Source organism: Sander lucioperca, chromosome 3, assembly GCF_008315115.2.
Source record: "Sander lucioperca isolate FBNREF2018 chromosome 3, SLUC_FBN_1.2, whole genome shotgun sequence".
Classification (NCBI taxonomy): domain Eukaryota; kingdom Metazoa; phylum Chordata; class Actinopteri; order Perciformes; family Percidae; genus Sander; species Sander lucioperca.
Window position 1 is genome coordinate 10037135 of NC_050175.1, and position 24865 is coordinate 10061999.

The 24865-nt window shown below is 42.1% G+C and overlaps 1 protein-coding gene across 3 annotated transcripts in view; it reads right to left on the minus strand.

Moving 5' to 3' along the window:
- Nucleotides 1-24865, minus strand: part of LOC116037578 (transcription initiation factor TFIID subunit 4-like) — an 85558-nt gene that overhangs the window by 56087 nt on the left and 4606 nt on the right. The window contains exons 3-10 of one of the 3 annotated variants that reach the window (XM_035999270.1): nt 17048-17101; nt 15343-15495; nt 14392-14514; nt 13775-13864; nt 12478-12687; nt 8057-8132; nt 6801-6915; nt 396-565 (exon numbers count right to left, since the gene is read on the minus strand). In XM_035999270.1, coding sequence (XP_035855163.1) covers nt 396-565; nt 6801-6915; nt 8057-8132; nt 12478-12687; nt 13775-13864; nt 14392-14514; nt 15343-15495; nt 17048-17101 — 991 coding nt within the window. Of the gene's footprint in view, nt 1-395; nt 566-6800; nt 6916-8056; nt 8133-12477; nt 12688-13774; nt 13865-14391; nt 14515-15342; nt 15496-16939; nt 17102-24865 lie in introns of all 3 variants that reach the window. The other 2 variants (XM_035999269.1, XM_031281517.2) reach the window with 2 other exon arrangements.

The window sequence follows — 24865 nt, forward strand, 5'->3', positions numbered from 1 at the left end:
ATGAAGTATTTATGTGTGTGCCTGGGGTCCAGTGAGTTCAGACAGCCACTGAAGAATTCATTAAAGGAGGTGAAAGAATTGTTAAGTGTATCAAATTTAAACCGAGGCCAAACAAGAAAAGGCTCAGAAAATCAAAATTTCATCTTTAGTGATGACACGAGAAATACAGCAACATGTTCCTAAGACAAAAGACAACAGTTAGTGATTTCATCACCACTACAGCCTGGATTTTCATCTTTGGATTGTTGTTTAGAGAAGAAGGGTGGGGATATACATTTTTTTTCACTTTACTTCGGAGAGGCTAGCATTCTCTAACTGCAGCTAAGAACATTTAAGAGTTAAATGTTTATGAGTCTCGACATTGCTACACTGCAAGATGGGCTCACTTATCCTACCCGTTTCCAGAATTCGTCGATGGAGAAGTCCCGGGTGGAGAAAGGCCTCGTCTTTACATGAGCGGATGTGCGTTCCCACTAGTTCAGAGTTGGTGGCGAGTATTCTTGCGCTCTCCTCATTCAGGTTCACCCCGGCCATGGAGGCTACGTCATTGATGTCATCATCATCCCTGCAGCATGAGAGATGACAGATTATTGACAGATGTATGCAATGGACGGGAAAACATTAAACCTCTAGTATAGAATCCCAAATAAATTATCTCTTCTGAAAGAGTATTACGTGATCCATTGGTGCTGAGATTGGCAGGAATTGATATAGTAAAACATATTTTATAAACCACAAAAGAAAAATAGGCATTGCATTCTGATGCATGTTGGTGTCCTTTATCAGATTTTGAATTTTCATCTTGGTGCAGAAGACATGGCAAAATAGCAGCAGAGGTAGAAGGTAGTTCAGGGTGAACTAAAGTTACTAAAGTTAGTGAAGGTTGCACACTGATTAGGGCGCAGGGGAAAAGCCCATTTGGGAAGCTGTCTTTAGGGATCTTGTCCTTGTCGCAGCATTAGTGACTCCTACTGGTTGGTCTGTCTACACTGCCTACACCCTCCACAGTTAGATAATAAACAGGCTGTAGGCTGTAGTATAGGGGGAAATGGTCATAACAAAATGTAAGAAAAAAATCCTAAAGAGAAAAGGCACAATGCGGCTCAATCCACTATCAAAAAATAATTCTGTTTGGGCGTGGATGAAAAGTCTTGTAACAAACCCTTACTTTATATCAGTATTCATGTCCCAACATTATCAAAATGTATTCCTGCTTTTACCCATGAATATTTCCTTGGATGACAATATGCATTCGTTTTGTTACAGAGGGCTATGCTTTGGTCATAATGACACAGAATTCCCATTGCGGAGTCTATTTGTGTTGGCACTCTGTGAGGCAGGGCGATGACGAGTGTTTGGACAGATTTTAGCTCGGTAAGGATGCTCCTGAGGATTGGCACGGAGCTGTGATGAATCTGGCCATATACTAATGTCAACAAACTCTATTTTCACACCGCTTTGCCGCACTTTGCTTAGTGTTTTCTTGATGCACTGGCCATTTCTCACAAGCTTAATGCTGACTTCACATTGTTTACATGCTATTTCATATTAGCAGAGACATGGAAGAGGGTAAACATACATAATTTGTGTTTGGTTCATTGCATTTGACAGTAAAAGTGGTCCCAACATCCTTTAAAAGCTGTAACTTTCTTTGTGAGTTGTCACCAAGACATATTTCCCTACAATTATTGTACTTGGCAAGTAATGATTGTGATTCTGGCCTGAATTAGCTGAGCAGTGACTTGTTGTGCTTAAAGGACTGGCCCAGAGCGAGCGGCGGATTTTCAGAGTGGCTTTGACGGAGGGAACAAAGAACCACAGAACACACACAGAGAGGCCTCTTGCCACTCACTGGCTCACCTCCACAGTCATTTACGCTCATGCAACCGATGTTGGTTGCGACAGAGCTTGTGCGTGTGCTGCTGTGCTTTTGTGTATGCATGTGTGCAGCGCGGGGCGCCGAGTTCTTTCAGGCGCCTGAGCGTGGGCACACGCCATCAGCCAACTCCACCCCACCGAGGCCCTCCTGCTCCTTGGTGCGGCCACAGAGAGCCGATATGAAACTTGACACCACAGCAGGAGGTTGACAAAGACGATTAGAGCATCTCCCTGAACCTCACACACCTCTACCTTCTCTCCTCTCTTCCTCCTCTGCTCAAGCACACAGTCTAATTATGCCTTCACAGTGAGGATCTACATAACAACACAAGCATGGATACATATGATTATACCCTGTGCTGCACCTTAGTCTGTGCACTTTTCTTCATCACGTCATCATGGATAATTAAAAAAACATGCCTGAGGCCATGTTCACTCAGGTAAAGTACAAACGCTGCTACCTCCACAGCTTAAAACTATACATAGTAGTCAGGTTAAATGTGCCTGGTCAGGTTGACCACCTTATCATTTTCTCATGTTAAGCAATGGTGACAACATATGAAACACACTGTGGATAAATGCCTAATTATAATAGATGAAAATGCTTTTAAACATACCTGTTGAATACAAATCTGTCTCTTTTTGGACAAATCTACTCTCTTACTAATGCACCAAGCAAAGTGAAGCAAGACACCTAGAATTCTGAGGTGGGCAGGCGACAACACAACAGGTTAGGTTATCTTGGTAAAAAAGGTTGTGTGACTGTTATATCAATCGGTCAGATATGACCTGGTTGGAAGGATTATTCACCTCAGGGGTTGGAGATTGAAATCTGATACATAGCTTTTTTTAAATGAGAAACACCGACCTAACTTGAAGACATCTTTAACATAATGGAAATAACAAACTCCAAAAGTCTATTAACTGTACTAACAAGTGTATTTCCTGCAAACTGGCGTACGTAATACAGTAGAAGTTACGATATGTGACATTAGTCTATTTAGCGCACATCATATGCTTATGTACAGTATCCCTATAAAAGAAAAAAAAACATAAAAGTGGCCTCTAGTGATCTGTTCATATACAAATAACGCTAATGAAATAGGGAATATGCTACATGAAGCCATAGGAGTAGTGATTTTCCTTCCCCCAATTTATCTTAATCCCTGAGACGAAAGCGTTGTGAAAGTGTTCTTCATTTTCACCAGTCGGAAAGTATAGTACATGCACAATAATCTACACTGGGTAACATACAAAAAATGTCATCAGTATCACAGGGCAGGGAGATGACTGCACTGGCAACCACTGCATAGGTACATGAAGCATCACCTAGTATCCAAGAACACTGGTAATATTCTGAGTATATTATATTTCTTTTTCTTGGATGGTATGATGTCTGGCTGTTTGGGATCCGCGGGGTTCAAATCAAATGCCAAAGACAGGTCTGACATTAAAAGGACAGAATGAGATATGAAATGCAAAATATTCCCGACTATACCTCTGCTCTGCACTAATAAAGCAGAGATGTAATTAGCTTGCACAGAAGCTAAAGAGCAGCCTCTCAGTTATTGGTTTGGGTTTGCTCGGGGACATGGAGCCGGCGGTCACATGAATACATATGCATGTCGTTTCCATATCAAGCTTGTGTTTCAGAGAGGGCACGCCATAGGTGGTAAGAGGATTGCATTGCCATTTAGAGGTTGTGTGTTTGAGTGTGTGGATAGATGGGGGTGCGTCCAGATCTCCTGCGCCCCCCCCCAATCCACCATCGCACCAACCCCCCCATCCCCGTGGATAAAGGTCCCTGTGCGCAGGCAGGGGGCCCGTGTTTGAACCCTGTGACTTACACCCAGGGCAAGCAGGCTAGTTGCGCCCACACTGAGAGACATGGACCACTGGAGAGGTATTCTCCATTAGGCAGCCAGGGGTTCACTGGGCAGCTGATGGGATGTGTGTTTATGATCCAACGGATGACAGCACTGGTGGCACAAGAGGGGCCAATAAACCCAGCAAAAAACACAGCTAGATGTTTAATAAGTAACTGTTATTAATTCAACGGACCACCCACACTCAAGCTGTAATTAGTCACAACTGCAACCTGGCTGGGTGTAATGTAGATGACATTTTGATGGTGTATGCCAAAATACCTTATTTTGATGTGGGCGTCAATACAAATATATTAGCACTCAAGATGTCCTGGTGCCAGCATTTTGTTCATGGATTTCTTTTGAAGGAACGTTATAGTGGCACAGCACCCACTCTGAACATAATCTAATATTGTGAATGCTGTGTTTCCAAGTCTCTGCATCAACATTTTTTGGGAGGTCACTTTTAAGTTCTAATTGAGTCAAATTTATTTGTAAAGCGTTTTTAGCAAAATAGGCACATCACATAGCAATGTAAAGACCAACAAAGGATGTCATCACAAAGGCTGAATTAAATTACTTTGCTGGTAAATGATGGAAAAAGGGCTGGTGGACTTTGAAATCCACTGGCAACAGTGACTGGTGAAGAAAAACTTTTGTTCCTTATGTGTGTCTGTGTGTGACTTTTCCTACGCAACTATGCGAGTGTTTGTGTGTTTATGTGCATGGATGTGCGTCCACCATGTAGAACAGAGTTGGATTTGAGGGGCTGAGACTGAGCTCGGAGGTTGGCAGAGGGCTGAGGGCCTCGGCTGGCTCGCCTGTGATTACAGCGGATGTTGAGTGTTTACAGAGAGATGAGGAGGGAACAGAGACAGCTGCTTTTACTCTGTACTGTAAACTACACACACACACACACACACACAAACACACACACAAGCACTCACACAGAAGGCTGTAGCTGCACTGGAAACCCCACAAGCCCTGCAGTGTGTATGGGTGTGTTTGTGCTACAGCTGGCCCGCTGGGACCACTGGCTCAGAGTGACAGCCATACACAGATCAGTCCCAGACTACAGCTGAACACGGTGCAGGCTGGTGAGGCTGGTGGATGCTGCCTGACCAGGCCAGCCGTCCTCAGTGGATTCTTTTCTTTTTCTTACGATCACTTTCACACTTTCTCACGTTTGCTCCTCTCTAATGGTAAGCCTTTGTTGATTTGTAAGTAGTAAAATCATGTCCCAAACACTTAAATAAATCCGACCTGACTTGACTATATTATGCCAATGGCATGGTGTGAGCCTTGGAAGATCAAATTCGGAAGAAACTCATAGGTAACTTTGAACAACTTCTAAAGCAAATATAACTTTCAATTGTGATTTACAAGAACACATTTGCCACATTTGTTCACAGGTCAAGTCATTATGTTCTGGAGTGAAGACACAATGGCGTCCGACGGATCGCTGTGTAACACGAAGCTCTCTTCCAACATGTTTACAGTATATCCTCAGGTAAGAAAACGGTTTCAGACAACAGTAACCAACAGGTCCAGCTGAAACCTTAACAAGTAAATAGTTTAGCGCACACTGTTTGCGCCATAAAGTAAGAATAAAGATGATAGTAATAAAATCATTTGCATAGCAGTTTCCAAGACATTTGGGAATGCTGAGTGACGAGGAGCGGGATAACACAAAACAAATGAGAGATCATTAAACATTAAAATCAATATCAACCTCGTATTTGACTGAAATTAACAAGGTGAGTCAAGGAAGTTCAGCGAGAGCGTGTTGAAGAAAACAAACTACCTGCATGTGGAGACAAACACATGGACTGAAGCGAGAACGCTGTTCAGGGACCACCAGCCATTGTGTAGCTTGTTAAACACATACATGCAGACCGGGCAGATTATCACCTGACCTGGATGAAAGGAAAATATGCTACAAAATGTCAGTGACATGCTTCTTCCGTGACAGTGGTGCTGTGTGTTATTGGGCTCATGTTGAAACCAGTGCGTTTGTGTGTGGAGGGCCACTGTGATCACCGCGGGGGGGGGGGGGAAAGGTCGACAATAACAAGCGAGTCTGACAGCTTAATTACCAACGTAGCTAAAGATTTATTGGTTTATCAATCAGAGCCTTGGGCGCTGCCTCTCCCCTCAGGACATGGGAGCCATTACCATGAACCCGTTGGCCCAATTGGCCCAGACTCTTCTTGCCCCGGCTCGGTCACACCGGGGCAATCCTAAACCCCCTGCTCCTGTCAATACACACATAAACAACATTCTCTGATCTTCAGGATATACACACATGTTCATGTGCACCCAAGCAGGGACACAAACAAAAACAAACACAGTGAAATAGAGGCATATATTCAAACATACACATACACACACACACACACACATGCTGCACACACACACACACACACACACACACACACACACACACAAAGACTCACACACAACATGAACCACAAAGGCCAGCATGTGGGCGATGAACCTTTTATGTTTTTGAGACAAAAGCTCAGCTGAAGCAGAGACAAGACCAGAGAGAGAGGGGGAGAGAGAGAGAGAGAGAGAGAGAGAGAGAGAGAGAGAGAGAGAGAGAGAGAGAGAGAGAGAGAGAGAGAGAGAGAGAGCAAAGCTGCGGGCTAAACACCGTATGTTTGACTTAACCAAAAGGTATTTTCAGAACCGCATCCAGAAATTCCAACCATCTGGACACAATTACCGTATTTCTAAATTAAGACGTAGCTCATTTGTGATTCTGTCGATGAGTTGTGACACTGACACAAGGAGGGCGATCGTGAGGGTGATCTATCGGCTCGCAGTGTGTTGCTATGTGGTGGGCGCAAAGAGAAAGGACCCCCGATCAACCAGCCAACCAGTCAGCCGGGGCAGGCAGGCAGCCAGAAGGCCAGGCAGGCAACTGGGATAAACACTCATAGCCTTAGCTGAGAGTGTAGCCTGTAGTCATGCAGAAGCATCTTAGTGAAATGCTGCCCCCATGTGACGGCTGCCAGGAACAACAGCCGCTCTACATGGCGAGAAGAGTTGTACCTGAAAGAACCTCCTCCGGGGTCGTTGAGCTTGTTTTTCTGATTCCCAGAGTAGTGAACAGAAAGGCCCACGGGACTTTTGCCTGCTTGGATGATGCCTCCCCTCCCCATTGTGCCTGTTAAGAAAAGGGGATAAAAACAAAGAAGAAAACACTAAACAAAACAGGAAAGGAGTAATGTTATCATTGAAATGTCCCCTTCTATCTACGTCAAATATCCTCCTCTTTAACGACTACCTTCAACTGTCTATGTCATCCTCGCAGGGGTAGATGGAGGGGGGGAGGGGAGCAGTACTGTCGCTCTCCCCAGGTTGGTGCGGAGAGCGTCGCTCTGTCAATATCACTGCGCTTCACCGGCTCTCCTTACACTCCTAAACCGCATCCTGCTCCGAGACACGTTTTCCAGAGAGGCACAAGGACTGCCAGAGTGAATTTAAACTTGATTTTAACAGGCATGTTCCTAGCCAAGAGGCACAGAAAAGTATTTTTAGAACTATCCCCGCATTCCAATTTATGGGCATAAAACAACCTACAGATCTTTCACTGCAGGCAATCTTGGGGAAGGGGGCAGATCAAATTTGTATGCACCTCCGATCGTACGCGCACACACACACACACACGCAAGCAAAAACACAAGCGGTACAAACACGCATTACACACACCACCTGAGAGCACACAGCTCTCTTAGGGGAGCGTTACGCCCGGTTGCTGTTGGGGAGATATTTGTGGGATTCTGTGGGAAGAGTGTTTGTGAATCAGTGTGAGTAAGCAGCAGCGCAAATGTTTGAGAAGGCTTTATAACCAGACAGGGAAAAAAGCACCTGTTCTCTCTGTGGCTCCTGCCTGTTTACACATCTTACAGCCTACTGAGAGAACATGTAGGGTTTCACTAATGGCTATCTTTTGTTTAACCTACTTCGCTGACTCTTTATTTAACCAGAAGGTCAGGCTGAGTTTGAAAATTTTGAAATATCTGGCCGAGCATGCAGCCTTACTGGGAGAAGTCAAAATTGCAGGCAAGAATCAGAAGCAAAGTGTGTGTCTGAGGACTTCTTCAAAGATGGAAAACTCTAACTCAAACCTACTAGAAGTCTTTGTTTAATCTTCTCCTTAACTGAACTGTAGTCCTGCACACTTTTTAAATATCTTTTTCTGAGAGGAGACATGGACAATAGAAAAAATGTCAAGATACTGTACATGTGATTGAATTCAGAAGATTGAATCAAAAGTGGATGGAGAAGTCCTGTAGCTGTCCTACCTTGCGCTCTGACAGACTGTGTGATCACCACGGGCATCCGGACCTGGCCACTGACAGCGCCTGCTGTCTTGATACCCTGAGGAAGAAAGACAAATAGAAATTTTACTGTAGCATTTTAAAGAATGAAACTATTTGCAAGGGAGAGAGGAGATAAAAAAAAAAATATAAAACTGCACACCTGCTGAACCACTTCTGCACTTTTACGCTATCCCCAAGAGGAATTGTTCAAGAGGAAAAATATACTTTTGCTCCTGTTGCAAACTTAGTTAGTTTCAAGAAACGATCCACAGTCAAGCTGGCCGAGAGTTTTGTGTCCTGTGTCCTGATTTCTATTCTACTGCAACATATTAAAATATCTGCAGTAGTAAATCAGGATAGATGCAGAATATATACAAGGATAATGCATTTAACAATGGCTATTCCTACACATGGAGAATGTGGAGATCAATGCTTATGCTCAAGGAGGAAGGATTTCTGTCACTGTACATGACCTACATTTGCTTGCATTTCCAGATAAGACAAATGCAATATAGAGTCAAGACCGCAGTGAAAAAGTAGTTTAGAAGAAGGAGAAGTAGTAGTGATAGAAGAAGAAGAAGCAGGGGGGTGGGGGGCAGGGTGCTGTGCTGGGCTATTAGAGTCACTTCCTTCCTTGGTAGCAGCCACAGGCCCAGCCTTGGGCTCAGCCATCCATTCCTACCAGTTTGCTTCTTGCTGCATATTTTTTAGCCTTGTTTTCCATTCCCTGACACATGCTATATTACTGTTCAAGCTACTGAAAAAAGACAGAGGCCATTTTCCCAGAGATCCACTGCAGGGGCCTGCGAGAGTGGAAGGGAAGAGAAAAAAAAATACATTCAGCACAGGCAGAGATAGCTAGCACCTCTGGCCAGACGGCGACACAGTTAAGAGGGAGAAAAAAAAAAGTCAGGTAGAAAGTTTGGGATGGTTGGCATGGTTTTATGTCGGTTAGCCTAATAGCTGGTTTGGTTTGCATTGAGAGATGATTTTATGGAAAGTACCCCATGCCAATCTCTAGGTATGGTGAAGGGTATGTGATGATGTGGGGCTACTTTAATTCCAATGGCCAAGGGAACTTTATCAGGATGCATAGTATCCTGGATCCATGAAATAACTGGCCTTTAAAAATAAAAATCTGCCTGCCTCTATGGGAATTTAACATCGGGGTGTACTCACTTTTGTTGCCAGCGGTTTAGACATTAATGGCTGTGTTGAGTTATTTTGAGGGGACAGCACATTTACACTGTTATACAAGCTGTACACTTAATACTTTACGTTGTAGCAAAGTGTAATTTCTTCAGTGTTGTCCCATTAAAAGATATAATGAAATATTTACTAAAATGTGAGGGGTGTACTCACTTTTGTGAGATACTGTATATTCACCTTATACTGTATATAATTTGCTCCGAGGAAGTTTAAGGTCCAGCAAGTTTATTTGACTAGTGGTGTAATTTGGTTTTATAGTACATTTATATTTGACAATCTTATTAGATCTTCTACCCCTAAATATGTTAAAGAAAAGTCGTACTTCAGATCTCTTGCAATAAAAACAAGCCGTAATCACATGAAACTCATACCATGTCATGCTATCTCCACTTAAAGCATATATAGCTTTGAAAAATAACATTTTGAAAATAACTATGCATAACTGTATACCCTTGTGCAGTAAGTGTAACTACAGAAGAAACCTTGTACTACGCCACATCTATAGACTTTAGGTTACAATTGCTACACTTTACAAGACATTGTATTTGAGTATACTGTAAGAAATATTTACCCATACTACTATGGGGAGAGAGGATTTCTTTTAGCCTAATTCAACTAGCTGTCTGGTTTCAGACTGTTGTCTGTGCCAGGGGCCATCATTTACTAATGTTTTGTGTGATAGCTTATGTTGGTGTTTTATGCATGTGTGTGCGTGTGAGAGAGAGAGATGGAGAGAGACCAGAGGCATGTTCTGGACATAGACTGCGGCCGCCGCATTGCTTTAAAATTGACCCGGGGCTGACCTAGTTACCTTGCTTCACCCTTTAACGGTTAACGGGTAGAGGGAGGCAGGAAAGAGAGAAAAGGAGAGAGGGAGATGAGAGAACGATGCGGGGGTAGATACAGTGAAAGAAACTGTTGGAAAGAGATGGAAAGAGAGCAGAGGATGGAAAAGAGATAAAGAGAAAAAGCAAGTGAGAGAGAAAAAAAAACTAGTGAGGAAAATGGTGAGAGAAAGAAGAGAGAAGGAGGGAGGAGGAAGAGTGAGAGGGAAAAAAAAGTAAAAGAGAAAGACAGAAGCCTCTAGCTCGCCCACCCCTCTGCCTGGACCAGACCAATCTGAGTCTGACCTCGCTTGACCCATCCATAGACTGCCTGTGCTCTGTGTAAACACATTTTCACAGTGCGTGTGCACACACATATACAGTAAACTGCGATACCGCTGTGAGTTGAGTGAGGCTGTCAGTGTCCGGTGCTGGACCCTGCAGGGTACCTGGCCTTACTTCAGCTCTATCCCCACAATATCGCTGGATGGACTGCTCACAACCTTGGGTACTATTTGCCTAGTTGCCAGGGGAAAGGCTGACCAAATAGATATTTAACTGGGATAGAGCACACAATTACCCTTGGTCCAGAGATGTTGCCACAACATTTTCTCTTTCTGATTTACACTTTTCAGGATAATTTGCAGAGTAATATAAATAAAGTAAAAGAAAAACTATGAAAACATTAACAAATCAATAAATTAAAAAAGTAACTACCGTAAGAGTTGCTATATAATACTGCATATTAAGAATATGCAGGACAGATGTCAAGGTCATTGAATGCAGCAGGGTATTAAATAGAGTGTGTTTTTCAATGGTGGTTTGTGTCAGAAAGCACCCTAATAAAGTGTACTTAAAGTCCCATTGCGTAAATTGGTTTGTGTGATTTTTTTAATAAAATTTTGAATAATTCTGATGGCAAACATTTTTGTTGCAGAAAGATTGTTGTTGATGTGTTGCTTGTACCTCATTCTCAGTAGGCAGGGGATAGGGGAGGCTAATACTAAGATAAGTCTAGGAGTCAAAAAAGTTAGACATTTTCAAATTGTCACAATTGGAGCTTCAAAAAAAGACAGCAGCTAGGTTTCCAGGTATTACTTATCCAAGTAGTATTTGATATATTACTATTATTAGATTAGTATGATGTATTGAATTAGAAAAGCTCAATAACTGAGGCACATTTTTCTAAAAAAAAAAAAATGGTTATCGTAACTAGTGTTTGGGCATTATAATGACATTATCTTTTTATCATAGCATGTCAGAAATGTTGAAATGTTCCTGCTCCTTGGTCACATACTTCTAATTCAGCTGTCAGTCTTGGCAAAACCATAACAAACAATAATCATCAAGGTGTCTTTGAGTCAAGTGCTTGACCACCAATGGCTCTGATCAGCGACCAGTAGTACAGTTTGGTCACAGTGAGCATCTCCAAGGTGTGAATACGTAAGTTTACAATATGTGTGTGTGTGTGTGTGTGTGTGTGTGCTCTCATTAAAGTCCCTACCTAGACATTAAAGTCCTTCTGAAGACAAACAAAATGTGTCTGTGCAAAGTTTGCATGTTCTTCCTGTATCTGCATTGAGATCTGTCCTTGATCTTGTTTAGATAACTGTGCATATCTTAAAGTCATATGCCCATGTACTACTCTCCTAAAACATTTTTCTGGTAAACACGGTGTGATTCCTCTGCGAGCTGGGTGTGACTCTAACTCACTGGTGGTTGTGTGACTCCCAGCCATGGCACTGTTGACACTCTCCAGCCTGACTATTCAGCCTTGTATAAGACCCGTCAACACACGCACACACACACACACACACACACACACACACACATACACCACCACCCCCCGCAGGGTTGCATCCATCACATTCAAGCCCTTCTTTATTGAACGTAGGAATATTGTGGGTAAATATTTGTCACATCTATTACCTGATCTCTATAGCTCTTTCGCTCTCCATCCTCACACCTTACATACACATTTCTTTACACATTTTAATAACTGCTCTTGTCTTGGACTTGAATATATTTTATTTGCTGCATTTCGCTACTCTTGCGATAACTGTGTCACTCTGGACTTCAATACAACTTAACCCTTGTGTTGACTTCGGGTCAAATTAACCCGTTTTCAATTTTTGTTTTATATCGGAAAATATGGGACGTAGAAATAAGCGCTGAAAATGTGTAGAAGAAAAATGTAACAATTTAAAACGTTGGAAAAAGCAAAAACAAACCAAAAAAGTGCATCAAAAACGTTGAAAAAAAAAAATATATATATATATATATATATATTAAATATAAACTGTAAATGTAAACAATGTGATAACTGTGTCTGAACTGGAGCCTGTTCCACCTGGTCCGCTCCATACATACCATGCCAGCTGCATGTCCCAGCGTCCCAGCGGGCAGAGCCTTGGCACCCGTAGTGATGCTGACACTGTTAGGGTGGCGTATGCGGACAGCTGGCCCAGCCACAATGGCAGGAGGGGGGCCGCCGGGTGCTGGTTTGACTCCCTGCTGCGGGGTCGGGGTCGGGGACTGCTGACTATTCAGCAAAGATAGCCTCAGGGCCGGGAGGCTCTTCTGTTGACAGGCAGAGAGAGGCCAAAGTTTATCGTCAAAGAGCAAAACAGACATGCATTAGAAAATACCATTCAAAGTTGCAAAACCAAATACTGCTGTGGTCACTGGCTAATTTAACAAAATGGTATCAAAAACATGGCTGCAGGCTAAAGAAACACCTGCTAATATGTGACAATACCTTTATTTTTTGTTATGTTGTTTTATACGTTATACTTCTACAGTTACACTGATTAACTTGATTTGGTGATAATGAACCTGCAGTATGTTTAATATTGTACAGTATATGCCATACATGAAACATGGCCATTAGCCATTTCTGAGAACCCACTGTCACTGCCGACCTGATGAGCTGATGGTGCTCCGTAAAGACTATTTCTGGCAGATTTTTGACGTAAGCGACCTAACATTGCATGACAACATGTGTTTGTAACCGGGTTGGGCGGTCGGCCGCCTTGATGTGACGCTCATCACGGCTGGCTGGAGAAACCTGCTGGCTACTGGCAGGGACAGCTGCGGGGGCCACTGTCACACACAGTCAGAAGTCAGGCCAGAGGGGGGTGTGTGTGTGTGTGTGTGTGTGTGTGTGTGCATCATTCTACTGTCAAGCCTGGCCATCACTGGCATTGGTGCCAGGGAAAGGACTACTTTGGGGGTCAGTTTAGGAAAAATCATGGGAGCACCAGCTTAAGGAGCCATGTTGGGGGATGGTTTAAGGGGCAGGTTAGGGAGCAGTTCAGGAAAACTATTTCATTTTAGGGGTCAATTTAGAGACTAAGGGGTCCGGTCAACTGTCAATGTAGGGCCTCAGCAAAGAGAACTACTAAAGAGACAGATGATGGCAAGCTTAGGGTTAATTGTTAAGGAACCAGTTTAAAGTCTAGTTTTGGTGTAAGTGTAAGTGTAAGGAAAGGCCATTTAAAGCCACCAGTTTAGAGAACCAGCTTGACAAGCAGTTTAGGGGTCAGAGTAAGGGATCAAGTTCAGGGAACATTTGCCTCAGTCAGTGTTAAAGGCCGTTTTAAAAAAGATGGAGCAAGCTTAGAGAGAAGGCTTAAAAAAAAAAAAGGTTTACAAGCAAGAACCACACCTTGAGAAAAGGCACCAGGTAAGGCTGTGGAGACGATTTGAGCTCAGTCTGCAGCCGGCTGGTGAACTCCTCCGGTTCAATCTTCGCATCCTGTTAAGTGAAGGGTTAAGTGTAAAGACCACGTTACAAGAGAACCCAAACAGTAAGTTAAGCCCACCATGGTGACTTGAACACAACAAGATGGCATCCCATCACCGGAGCTGATGATCAACCACTCAACTTCCACCCTGGCACCTCAGGGTGCAGCTCATGAATGTGTAACTGTAGAAGATGAAAATTCATAATAGAGAAAGAAGGGTTTTGGAAAGAGTTTCATGCTGCCATCTACAGGTTTAGAATATTCAATACAACAATACATTAAAGAGTCTACTTTTACTTACTCCTACATATATTTAAAACTGCAAAAAAAGTCACACTTGAAAAACAATTATTGAAGAAACACTGTCCGTCCAGTCAATCAAATGTGTAGGAAAGTTGGTCTTATAAAAGTCTGGATATGGAAAAGAAGCATCTATCAGGAAAGTGGCAGTTCAAGTTTAACAGCAACAAGTTAGACTACCACAATACTTCATGATGTCCATAAGAACAGTGTGTGTTTATTAGTTTTTGAAGCTCACCAGCAGGTCCTGAACCAGAGATTTGACATTCTTGGAAGTCTCAGGAGACGGAGAGTTGTGAGATGCCAGCTTGATAAGTGTGGCCAGGAAATTCTTACACTTCTTGACATTCTCTTGCATTTCCTGTAGAAGACAATAAAACAAGTATTTACCTTCTGTGCAAAATACAAAGTAATAAAAAAAAAAAAAAAAACTGGCAGCTTGAGCAAAACTGTTTCAGAGACTTTAGCATCAAAGCTCTTATTTCTGAAGAAATGATCTTCCTTTGTTATTAGTCTAGGATAAGTGCCAATGTACGATGAGAATTGTGATGTTAAAAGACAGGTGTTGGGTCAAATCCTCAGCAGAGAGGGAGAGACATTGTGTTTGTGCTGAATTTCTTTTATTAATACTAAACAGAGATACTACAGAATGAAATAACTTGGACTGATAAAGAAGCTGACAAGCATCAGTCACAAATCAGAGCATGGTGCACGCTGCCCAGTCATCTTTTCAGCCAAATGAGACATGGCACCTGTCCACTCAAACTGCCAGTGGCAACAAACTGTAAACTGTAGGTTCTCTGGCCTAAATGTCTTGAGATGTGAGAGTCTCTGTGTGTGATTATCTTGTGGGAATTATGTGTATGTAAGTGAGCCTGCATCTATGGCTGTATCTGTAAGTCCATGTGTCCCTGAAAGTGCATATACACACGCGTTCATGGTGGGTCTGTGCCTTGCTGTCTGCGTCTGTATGTCCTTGGGTTGGTATGCACTTGTGTGAATGTATGAGTGCAAACGTGTGTGGGCATGTGTGAGACTCTTGGTGCATGGCCAGCTGTGTGAGGCGGTGAGGCTGTGGGTCCGGGGCTGAGCTTGTGACACAGCTAGCCTGCTGGCAGCTGTGACAGTGCCTGCGCCCTTGAGGGTGGAGCGTGGGCGGTCGGGCGACAGGACAGCAGAGAGAACGGACCTGGGACACGACAGGACCTCCGGGGTTCGCGGTGATGCCCGTCTGCGGAGGCTGCACTGGCTGGGAGGCAGCCTGGGCCGGGGCCTGGGGGGCCATAACCACGGGGGTCTGCTGCGGAGCCGTCACTGCCACGGCCGGTGCCACGGGGCCCTTCTGGAAGAGCAAGGAAGAGACAGAGAGATAAACAGGACGTGATGCCTCGCTCGCAGCAAGGCCACAGAGAACAGGAGGCAGGCGCCACAGCGCTCCTGTCACATCTGGTGTCCCGTCTTCGGTGGACATAGCTTAACAGACAAGGAGGAGGAAGGGGAGGTGGTGACAAGCTAGAGGCTGGGAAAGACAGGAGGCCATCAAAGCTTTTCTTAATAGTCACCTATCTGACAAGAGAAGCCTCATATCAAGATTTGTCACTGGCAATTCCACACATTAGCCACCTATTGTCCACTTCCTCTTAATGATATGTGAGGTGATGAATGACAAGAAAATATCTCACATCCAAAACACAGATTTTTCTCAACAGATGAGGTGCCATCAGCAGTCTCTCACTCCAAAGCCCTCATCACCTCTTTCAAATCTCTCGGGGCCTGTTCACACTTGGCAATAAAATACATCGTATTTGATGCAATCGTAAGGGGACAGTTCTAAATACAGGTGTGAATGCACCCAAAATGCATAGAGGACACATTAGGATCACTCAAGCCACATATGGATGGGGGCAAGGCCACATGTACATCCACATATGTGATGTAGTTGTGGGGTGTAGTGTGAGCCAAAATACATTTCTATCTGCACTGAAGGGCTGCATAGTTACAGTGTGTGTATGATGAGAAATCTTCCAAACACAGGGGAAATGTCTTCAAGTCTAAAGCTGATACAAGGTACCAAATCCTCTACTCTACTGAGCACAAATGTACAGCATACTACATGTTTTCTGTTTAGCCAAAGATCACAGTTTCTCCTCAGATGAATTCAACTATGAGCAGGGAAATTAAATCTGCACTGCATCTCAACTGGGTCTAGATGCAATATGGATACACAATATTAGGATAGGAAACACTGGGGCTGATCAGATCCTCCTGAACCTCAGTTCCTTAGAGAGTTCAACTTACAATATTATCTTCACCAGCGCCAGTGTACAGCAGAGGATCTTATGATGAGTAGTCTGGGCAGCAAAACCCCGCAGCTACTGTATACTTGTTGCAGTTGGTGGAAATCAGTTTATTATTCACATTTTTCTCTGCAAACAAAAACTTGCCTCCAAGATTATGTTTTTTTTGTTCATTATTGCATCTTTAAAACCAAATGATCACATCCCACAGTAACTTTAAAAAAAAAATGCTCAGGATAATTAGAAACCTCAACAATAATGAATTATGGTTGCGCCTTTATGTGCTAGGGGTAAGATGACATTCACATGTTCTCATTCATTTTAGCCCCACCCAGATTCTCCACACTGGTTCACGACCTGCTGTAACCTCTAGACTACCACTAAGCTACAACCCTATTTCTCTCGTCGAGGATGCTAAAGTAAAGAAAACTTAAGGCAGAAGAATGAAAAATAGTAACAAGGGTTGGCAAGTAACAAGGGTTATCTCACTGGGCGGAGTGCAGGACAGGAGGAAGAGGAGGAGGAAGAGGAGGAGGAAGAAGAAGAGGATGAGGTCTGGAGGGCAGGGCTGGAAGGAGTAGGAGAGGAAGACGGTACCATCTTGGCCGGGGTCAAAGCACACTGCCTGGTGGTCTGAGAGGTCACAGGAGACTGCAGGGAGGAAAGAGAGCAAGACAAAGAGGCAGAGAGAAGAAAAAGACAAAGAGGGTAACAGAGAGCATAAAGATATCAAAGAAAGTGGGCTAAAGAAGGGGAAACAGGCGAGATGAATGAATACAAGGCACCTCAAAAAGTATAAAGAATTTTAAAAAACAGCGAAGATGAGTGTGTGTCTGTTAGGAGGAAGTGAATGGAGGGCAGAGAAAAGACTTGGACAGCATGAGAAAAACACAGAACAGCAGAGGAAGAAAAGAGCAGTAGCGTGCCTTGCAGACAGATGAGAAAAGGTCATGACAGCAGGAAAGAATAAAGAAGGTGGCAGCATGTTGGTGGTGTTGAAGAGTGAAACAGAGAAGAGCATGTTTGGTTAGGTTGCAGTGGGTCATGGTGTCACACGGCGGGGGTCTCATGGCAGGCAGGGAGGGACGTATGTGTCCACGGAACCAACAACACCAATGACATTTACCTGTACAGAACCTCATGTAGGGATGGTTTTACTAATGGGGAAAATGAGGTCTCTTGCTTTCCTGATTCAAGTGTAAAAAGCAAGGCACTGGAAAACAAACTGGAAAAATCTATGTTAATGATTTGACTTTTAGCATGATCTGACCAGCAGGTTAAAGTCTATGAGAAATTTGGTGGATTGTGTGGTAGAGGCTGTTTGTACAGACTAATATATAAAGACCGCTACTTTTTGGCTAAATGCTGCAGCTCAGCGAAATAGTTGATAGATAAACGGCCATTTTTCAAAGCATGATTTTGGCATAATTTAGCATGACAGCATGATTTTTATTAATACCTAATATCTAATATCACAACTGACGGACATGTTAATTCACTGACTCCTGAGGCCTTTGGCAACAAATTCATGACTGTGGGTTATGACAAAGTCTTATGTTGCCATAATGTAATTGCTTATATTTCAAGTTATTTAAGACCTCAGCATTTATATGCTTTCACAATACAGACATTTTGTTGTTGACAGTTTCCAGAAGTTATTATTTGTCCATACATTGTCGAATTAGCTTGTCTTACTTGTATTTGGGTAATGAAACCTGCAGACACCATACAAATTGATATGTCTGCAACTAAATAAATAGTAAGAAGACTACTACAAAGACCCAATTCCACCTAGAAATATGCCCCTGTATCTATTCCTGATGCTGTTTAGGACAAGAGACGTGACTTGGATGTTACAGCAAAGGTAAGCATGGTAAGATAGGGCCAATTACAGTAAATTAACAGTATCAACTCTACAATTGTAGCTACATTGTAAACATTATAACCAAAATGATTGGTAACATTGTAATTTCCCCTTGCGGGATTAATAAAGTATATATTATTATTATTATTATTATTATTATTATTATTATGATGATCATTCAAACTTTTACTGACTGCCAAATTTGCATTATTGCATCTCTACCAGGTCTGCCCACCACAGCAACATTGTTATGCTCCAGTGATGTTTACATTTTTCTCCAGGAGAATCTCCTGTACTACTAGCCACAAAATGAATGATGACTACTTAAACGTGCAGGAATGGATGAAAGTTATGAAGTGAATATATATTCTGAAATGCTTATTGTGAAAGTCAGGCATCCGTTTTGATGAAACTGCTTCATCAACTGTTGCACACCTCATATTAGACTTATGACAGGGAGATAAAATCTTACATTTAGTACAAACAGATCGTGTAGGACACATACATAAGAAATTAAGCTGCTTATATTCCTCTACATATAAAGTTAAGTGTTGTTTGTAAGTATTTGGACATATTCTTTTTAGTATTGTATTATGGCACTTTACTTTGGATTTTAAACAATAACTGGGAGGTTTAACTGCTTACATTCATCTTTTATTTGAGACTGTTTACATCCATATTGGTTGAACTGTATTAGCATTGCCATCCCCATTTATAGAGACCCAAAAGACAATTGGTTGCTCAAATATTTCTTCGGTAGGTGCGTTTGATTTCATTGTTAATTGATGCACAAAACAAGCAAGATGTTGAGTGTTAAATCTAGGTGGGACATTTCTGTTTAGAGTCTGACACTGTCTGCTATCTCTTTCAACCTGAGTACCGAATATGCATTATTAGGTTGAAAAATCCGAATAAATCAGACACACAGCTGTATTGCCCATTGGAACATATACTTAATCATGAGATATGTATTCAAAGTAGGTTGCAAATGTGTGGCATAATGTCAATGCATAGTGGAGTATGGAAATACTCTAGGACTGGGCAAACACTAATAATAAACAACATGGACTTGGAAAAAAAAAAGACAGTATTTTCAAAAAAATGGTTGATTAGGTGGATGCTAAAATTTGTCATAACTCCATTGTGTAATGTTTTGAGTTGATTCTTAGCAAAAACTCCTTTGTTCTTTTACAAATATGTGCTAATGCATGTGTAATTACTTACACCAACTAATCAAAGTATTCTCGTAAGCGTAGAATCTGCCATTCAGAATCATTCAGAATCTGCCGGCAGATTTAAAAGCCTGTTGAAGATGAAGGATCACGCTGATACTTTACTAACATTATCTTGCATTCGTTTGGGAACCTGATAGCTGATGTTAGCAATGAAATGGTGCCAAAATAACAAAAACTTAAAACTATTATTACACTGGAAGGAACACTCGCGGACAAAGTCGTACTTCTTAGAATAATACGGCCACCGTAGGAGTAAAAACGCGATCGGAATGGGAGGGGCTAGAAAGTAATATTCAGATGGTTGTCATATACAATTTCACCGCTAGATGGGAGAAATTCTTACACAATGTAGCTTTAAGGCACAAGAGCTAATGGGATGGCTTGGCGGTGAATGCCAACTGCCATAAAACCACAATAATGCCCGGTGGCTTATCACACACACACACACACACAGAGACCAACACACACACACACAGACCAACACACAGACACTCGCACTCACTTCCTGGCTGCTATTGTGTCTATGGGCCAAGACAACCCAAGAGGGCCTCTGCCCCGACCTCTTGCACACAGCCTTCCATTCACAGGCGGGCCAAACACACACACACACACACACACACACACACACACACACACACATCACAAGTACTTACACAGACAGCAGAGAAAACACACACACATTCAAGCACATAATAAACCGCACTTGTCTTGCACACAAATCACAAATGAAAACACAAACAGACACACAACTGTGTCGAGGACAGAGGGAAAGAGGCAAAGAGCGTAAATGAGTAGAAGTAGGATAAGAAAGAGGAGGAGGGAGTTTCCCCTTCACTAAAAGTTGTGTTGGATCCAAAAGAATGTTGTACTGAGGAGTTGGGGGAAGTGGGTGTATGAGGGATGAGGGGATGGGGGTGATGGTAAGAGCCACGGGGTGCATCCCACCGTTAGCTATGCCTCTCTCTTGCTCACTGTCTCTCCCTCTCACACACACACACACACAGACAGACACACACACAGACACACTCAAGAACCAAAGCCTTGTTAGCTTTTTAAAATAATCAGGCAGTTGGATGATGAATGATTTAACAGGTATGGAAGGAAGGAAGCTCAGGATGCCTTCCGTTTCTCCCCTCAGGGTCATGGGAAGAGTGACAGGCCGACAGAGGGGTTGAGCTCTGGGAATAAACACCATTCCCTTTCATTTCCCTGCTACTGCTTTTCCTGTCGAGATGGCAACGCCGCGGCCCGCTAATTTGTCATCAGTGTGACTGTGTGAGGCTATGACAATCTGCGACTCTCTTTTGTGACGGGTTCATATCAGGATGGATCCAGGTACGAGTACAGAGGCAGGAGGGGGCCATTGTTGTGTAACTGATGCGGACTTCTGTCTGTCAAGGCCAGTGGGCTACTGTGGAGTCTGGGGGATGATAGACTATGGACAGTGTGAGACTGATTTTTTTTTACATTTACACAGGATGTATCAGCATGAAGTTCTTTATACTACAAAAGTATGAGGGTGGAATTTTCTATTAATAAGGAAAATGTAATCTCAGTTTTGAAAGGTGATACATGGCCTCTGACAGCTCAGTCTGTAGTGTAGCAACACTGCCGTAAAACTACCCACTATATAGCAGAGTGTAATACTGCTGCTGTACACTGGTATTTAACACCAGTATGGCATACCTGTACTAATCCAGTACACACTGCTATATATTTTAATTGTGTGTTGTACAGCCGGCTGTATTTCATGGACAGTTATTGTCCATGACAATAAGCATTTTTTAATTCAGAGATTATGTTTACAATACTCATAATAAAATTGGATGGACACATGTCTTACTGTAACCCTGAGTACAACATGTTAGAGGAGCACAAAACAATTTAATTCATAGGTGAAAGCAGAAGTAGAAACAAAGAGGAAAGTTGAGCCGAATTGAGAAAGACAATGAAATGCTGCCCTCTAGTGTCAGTCTTTTGTCCTCGCAGTTGATATGATGAACAGGTGCCAAAGAGCTTAAGAGGGCAACTTTACTGCAGCCAGACCAGATCAAAGAATATGTTGTAAGAAATGTGTTCTTAACTTTGGAGATCAATTTGAGCACTAACATTACTTATTATTAGAAAACATGTGTGTATATTTTTCCTGATTCCTGAGCTGAGTTTCAATACATTGTCAGACTTGTTCTCAGTTGTCTGCCAACTAAACACTTAAAGTACAAGATGAACAGACAGACAGACAGATTAGATGATCAAAGGACAGTATTTAAGAACACACACTAGCTGATTTTATTATAGAGGCCAATAGCACCAACAAAAATCCCTCCTAGTTTACTGTAGACATTCGAAAAACTGAACCGAGGTCAAAGTTAAATTTTAAAACATGGATATGAGGGCATTTTGTGCACTTTTTCTCTAACTTACAGCTTTACCTGACCACAACAATTGGTCAATTGATCGATTGTATTAACGGAATCAATTAACTGTTTCCAAAATGTATTAAGCAAAAGTGCCAAAGACTCACTGGTTCCAGCTCTGCAAACATCTTCTGTGATAGTGAACTAAATATCTGCATGAATAATGACTTAGTATTTGTGTTCTGGACTCTTGGTCGGACGATACCAGCAGTTTGAATAAATCTATTTGAGAAAATTGCAATGGGCATTTTTTATTAATTCTTGTTTGTGCTCTAAAAAAAAAAGTATGCCATTGCCTACTATAACATGCCAATGTGAACAAATCAATAACCCCTCTGATATGTCAGTGTCATGCTCTAATCAGAAGAAATATTTATCAGTGCTGTTTCAGCTGTTCGTCTTGATTTACAGAGAAACTGTGAGAGACAAACTATTTAGTAATCTCATCATTAAAGCCAATTAAGTTCCAAAGGTGTGGACCCAGCAGCACAAGCTCAGGTTTCTACATGAATGATGTATCCACAGGTAATAATAAGCAAATTCCTATTAATGATTCAGTGGCAGTTAAAATTTTGATGAGGGGACCCCATGGAGTCATTAAGGAGCCTTGAGACATTAATTCACCTATTAATCTCAGTTTAATCTATACGTAAAATAATGAACAATATTCGTTCGTTATAATTACACAGTTAAACATATTAATCACATCCCAATTAGTGTGTAGAGCTAAATTGCTCACTTAATGAGGTGCTACCCACTCAATATCAACTGTATGAACCATACTGTTAGAGGAAAAAATAACTATAACAACAACTCTTCTTTTTTTCCTCTGTCTGTTAAATTAAACTATTTGCATAGTAAGAAACCATAACACTACTTGCCCCCACAAGATAACATGGAGTCATTGGCTATCTTGTCTGGGGCCCGAGGACAGAACATGCGTCTCTCTGACCAGAGAAAGGGGACGCCATCGAGTCTGACCGGATAGAAGAGACGACATCTAAACTGACAAGATAGACAATTGACGAAATCAAACCCTGTATTATGACTGTATTTCACATATAAATAAGCTACTGTTTGAGGCTTGCGTTAGTCACTTTCTGTACTTATGCTGTGAGTGCTGTAAACTGACCCTACTTGCAAGTAAACAAACTTTGATATAACTTCAGTGGTTCCGTCTATCCTTTGATGATGTAAATTATTCTAACACCTACACATGATGATTAGATCAAAGTTTCTTCAATTTAAATCGGTCAAATTCGTTTTGACAAAGGTCACCAGGAAGGGCATTAAGATTGACAGAAATTCTGCAGAGCTCCAAAGACTTAAACATACAGGAAATATGCCTGTACAATGGCACACTTACAGTCATGGTTGCTCTCATACAAGGTGGTCTGAGGTTGCATTGTGTAAAATAAAAATGATAAGAACCGGGAACTGGCGATTCCCATACTATAACTATATATGCCTAAAATTGAACATGAAATGAAGTAGTATCATATTGTCTTTTATTTATTTTATATGTATCCTACTTCACTAATCTCGAACAGAAAACTATCTTCTGCATTAAACTCATCCTAACAATTTGAAGCAAAGGGCAGCCATTCTGTAGCGCCAACATCAGTTCGGAGGTAAGTACCTTAATAAAGGGCAATGACAGGAGTATACTTAGTACCTAATATGTATTTCATTGGTGTAGGCAGTGTTGATTTGGGGCACCAGTAAAGCTGTACATGTGGTGTGGATACAAATGTCTGTTTGGTTTAAATTCTTTTGTTAGAATATAGTTTTTGAAATAAAATGAAATAGCTACATTTCTAAAATTGTCTTACCCACATTTGCCAATACCTGGCCACTGTTTTCAAAAGTAATAGTATGGGGCCATTACTGTAGCAAAACTATTTGCAAATGCGTGTGGAGAGTTGTACAACTGTATCTCAATCCATGTGTGTGTAATCACATTTGTAAATGTGTAAAAGAATCTCTAAATGCGTACTGAGATTTCTGAATGTGTACAGGAATCTGTAAATGCGTACATAAATCTGTAAATGTGTACACAAGAGTGTAAATGTGTATATAGATATTATTGGCTGAAAAGTCAAAATTTGGGATGATCCCCTTAGGCCAATTAGTGACAAAAGCCTCATTCACAAATGTTGCAGCGCCTGTACCAACAGGTAGCAAAGGAATTACAGTTGATCCATACTGCTCCTACTGCTTCTACTATGGGGGCGGTGATGGCGCAGTGGATATGACACCCACCTTTGGTGTGGGAGACCTGGGTTCGATTCCCACTGTGATACATCAACCAATGTGTCCCTGAGCAAGACACTTAACCCCTAGTTGCTCCAGAGGCGTGCGACTTCTGACATATATAGCAATTGTAAGTCGCTTTGGATAAAAAGCGTCAGCTAAATGACATGTAATGTACTACTATACTGAACAAAATTATAAACGCAACACTTTTGTTTCTGCCCCCATTTTTCATGAGCTGAACTCAAAGATCTAAGACTTTTTCTATGTACACAAAAGGCTTATTTCTCTCAAATATTGTTCACTAATCTGTCTAAATCTGTGTTAGTGAGCGCTTCTCCTTTGCCGAGATAATCCATCCACCTCACAGGTGTGGCATATCAAGATGTTGATTAGACAGCATAATTATTGCACAGGTGTGCCTTAGGCTGGCCACAATAAAAGGCCACTCTAAAATGTGCAGTTTTACTGTATTGGGGGGGGGGGTCCAGGGTGGGGTCCGACAACCAGTCAGTATCTGGTGTTAGGGTTAGGGTTAGGTTTAATCCGTGAAGAGAACACCTCTCCAAAGTGCCAGACGCCATCAAATGTGAGCATTTGCCCACTCAAGTCAGTTACGACGACGAACTGCAGTCAGGTCGAGAGA